This window comes from Clupea harengus, chromosome 13 (genome assembly GCF_900700415.2).
Source record: "Clupea harengus chromosome 13, Ch_v2.0.2, whole genome shotgun sequence".
In the NCBI taxonomy this organism is placed as follows: Eukaryota; Metazoa; Chordata; class Actinopteri; order Clupeiformes; family Clupeidae; genus Clupea; species Clupea harengus.
Window position 1 is genome coordinate 19,355,376 of NC_045164.1, and position 2,500 is coordinate 19,357,875.

Below are 2,500 nucleotides of genomic sequence, written 5' to 3' on the forward strand. Positions count from 1 at the left end.
TTGGCCACTTGCAAAGAAATGTGTGTCTATATTTTTAATGGTAGGTGTATTTTAACAGTGAGAAATAGAATATCAACAAACAAATCCAGAAAACTGCATTTTATAACATTTATGACTTTATTCGTATTTGATGCAGAAAATAAGTATTTGAACCCCCAAGCAAACAGTAAGAATTCTGGCTCCCAATGACCAGTTATGTGCCCAAGAAGCACACAGATTAGTCCTCATTAGGCCTAACAAGGTACACCTGATCTCAACTGGTGACGTGCATAAAAGAAACCTGTCCAAAGAATCATACTTCACACCTTTAACCTCACCACCATGGGCAAGACCAAAGAGTTGACCAAGGACGTCAGAGATAAGATTGTAGACCTGCACAATGGGTTAATGGGTTACAAAACCATCGGCAAGCAGCTTGGTGAGAAGCAGACAACTATTGATGCGATTATTCGTAAATGGAAGCAACACCAAACAACTGTCAATCGCTCTAGGTCTGGGGCTCCATGCAAGATATCCCCTTGTGCGGTATCGGTGATCATCCGAAAGGTGCAGAATAACCCCAGAACTACACAGGGGGAGCTTGTGAATGATCCACCACAGTCACCAAGAAAACCATTGGCAACACACTACGCCGTAATGGTTTGAAGTACTGCAGCACTCGCAAGGTCCCCCTGCTCAAGGAAGCACATGTACAGAGCCGTCTGAAGTTTGCCAATGAACACTTGAATGATTCTAAGGAGGATTGGGAGACAGGATGTGGTCAGATGAGACCAAAATCAAGCTCTTTGGCATCAACTCGACTTGCCGCGTTTGGAGGGGGAAGAATGCTGAAAATGACCCCAAGAACACCATCCCCACCATCAAGCATGGAGGTGGAAACATTATGCTTTGGGGCTGTTTCTCTGCCAAGGGTACAGGACGACTCCACTGCATCGAGGGGACTATGGATGGGGCCATGTAATGTGGAATATTGGGCTTGAACCTCATTCCCTCATTCTCTCATCTTGAAAACGCAACCTTAAGGATTTGGAGAGGATCTGCAAAGAGGAGTGGACCAAAATCCCTCCTGAGATGTGTGTAAACCTGGTGACCAACTACAAGAAAAGTCTGACGTCTGTGCTTGCCAACAAGGGTTATTCCACCAAGTACTAAGTCATGTTTTGCTAGGGGTTCAAATACTTATTTTCTGCATCAAATGCAAATTAAGTCATAAATGTTTTAAAATGCAGTTTTATTGATATTCTGTTTCTCACTGTTAAAATACACCTACTATTACAATTATAGACCACACATTTCTTTGCAAGTGGCCAAACTTGCGAAATCGGCAGGGGTTCAAATACTTATTTTCCCCACTGTATATAGACATGAGGAGCATCTGTGTGTGTGTGTGTGTGTGTGGGTGTGTGTGTGTCTGTGTCTTGTAAGGTAAGATTATCCGTTCTCTCACACAATTACCTCCAGGAGGTCCAACATCTGAGGGGACATGCTTTCAGACTGAGCCTGTGTGGGTGTGTGTGTTGGGGGCAGGATTAGGCCTAACAGGATTATCTGAGATTAATATTACATGTCCAACAGCAGGCTGGGTCTCCCAGCACAAATCTGCTTTCTATTGATGCGCCACACACACACCACACACACACACACACACACACACACACACACACACACACACACACACACACACACACACACACACACACACACACACACACACACACACACACACACACACACACACACACACACACACACACGTCTGGCCAGCTCTCAGCTGTGGTCTTGGGCTCTCTAATGAATTCTATTAGAGGCACAAATGACATAATGACTCCAGTCCAACACTGAGGCTTCACTGCACTACAGGCACACATGACAGCACACTTACGCCCGTCATCAAGGCTTTCTGTGTGTGTGTGTGTGTGTGCATGTGTGTATGTGCGTGTATGTTTTTAACAGCCCTCAGTGATGACAGCAGAAATATCAACAGTCTACCATGTGTGTGTTTGCCTGCATCCTCTCCTCCTTCCTCTCCTCTCCTTCTCTCTCTTCCTCTCCTCTCGCTCTCTCTCTTCCTCTTCTCTCCTTTCCTTCTCTCTCTTCCTCTTCTCTCTTTTCTCCTTCTCTCTCTTCCTCTTCTCTCCTTTCCTTCTCTCTCTCCTCTCTTCTCCTTCTCTCTTTTCTCCTTCTCTCTCCTTCTTTCTCTCCTCTCCTCCTCTCCTCTCCCTGTGCCCCCCTCACCTGTCTGGACTGTGTGAAGAGCAGGACCCTGTGCCCCCCCCCTCACCTGTCTGGACTGTGTGAAGAGCAGGACACTGTGCCCCCCCCCCCTCACCTGTCTGGACTGTGTGAAGAGCAGGACCCTGTGCCCCCCCCCCCCCCCTTCACCTGTCTGGACTGTGTGAAGAGCAGGACACTGTGCCCCCCCCCCCTCACCTGTCTGGACTGTGTGAAGAGCAGGACCCTGTGCCCCTGCTTGTCCCAGATGCGCAGCAGCGACTCCACC

The 2,500-nt window shown here is 47.6% G+C and overlaps 1 protein-coding gene across 2 annotated transcripts in view; it reads right to left on the reverse strand.

The window, feature by feature from the left end:
• Positions 1-2,500, reverse strand: part of ercc6 (excision repair cross-complementation group 6) — a 28,507-nt gene that overhangs the window by 6,054 nt on the left and 19,953 nt on the right. For both annotated transcript variants that reach the window (XM_031578548.2, XM_042709599.1), the window contains exon 13: positions 2,431-2,500. This exon is cut by the window's right edge and continues 149 nt beyond it. In XM_031578548.2, the coding sequence (XP_031434408.1) occupies positions 2,431-2,500 (70 nt within the window). The remainder of the gene's footprint in view (positions 1-2,430) is intronic.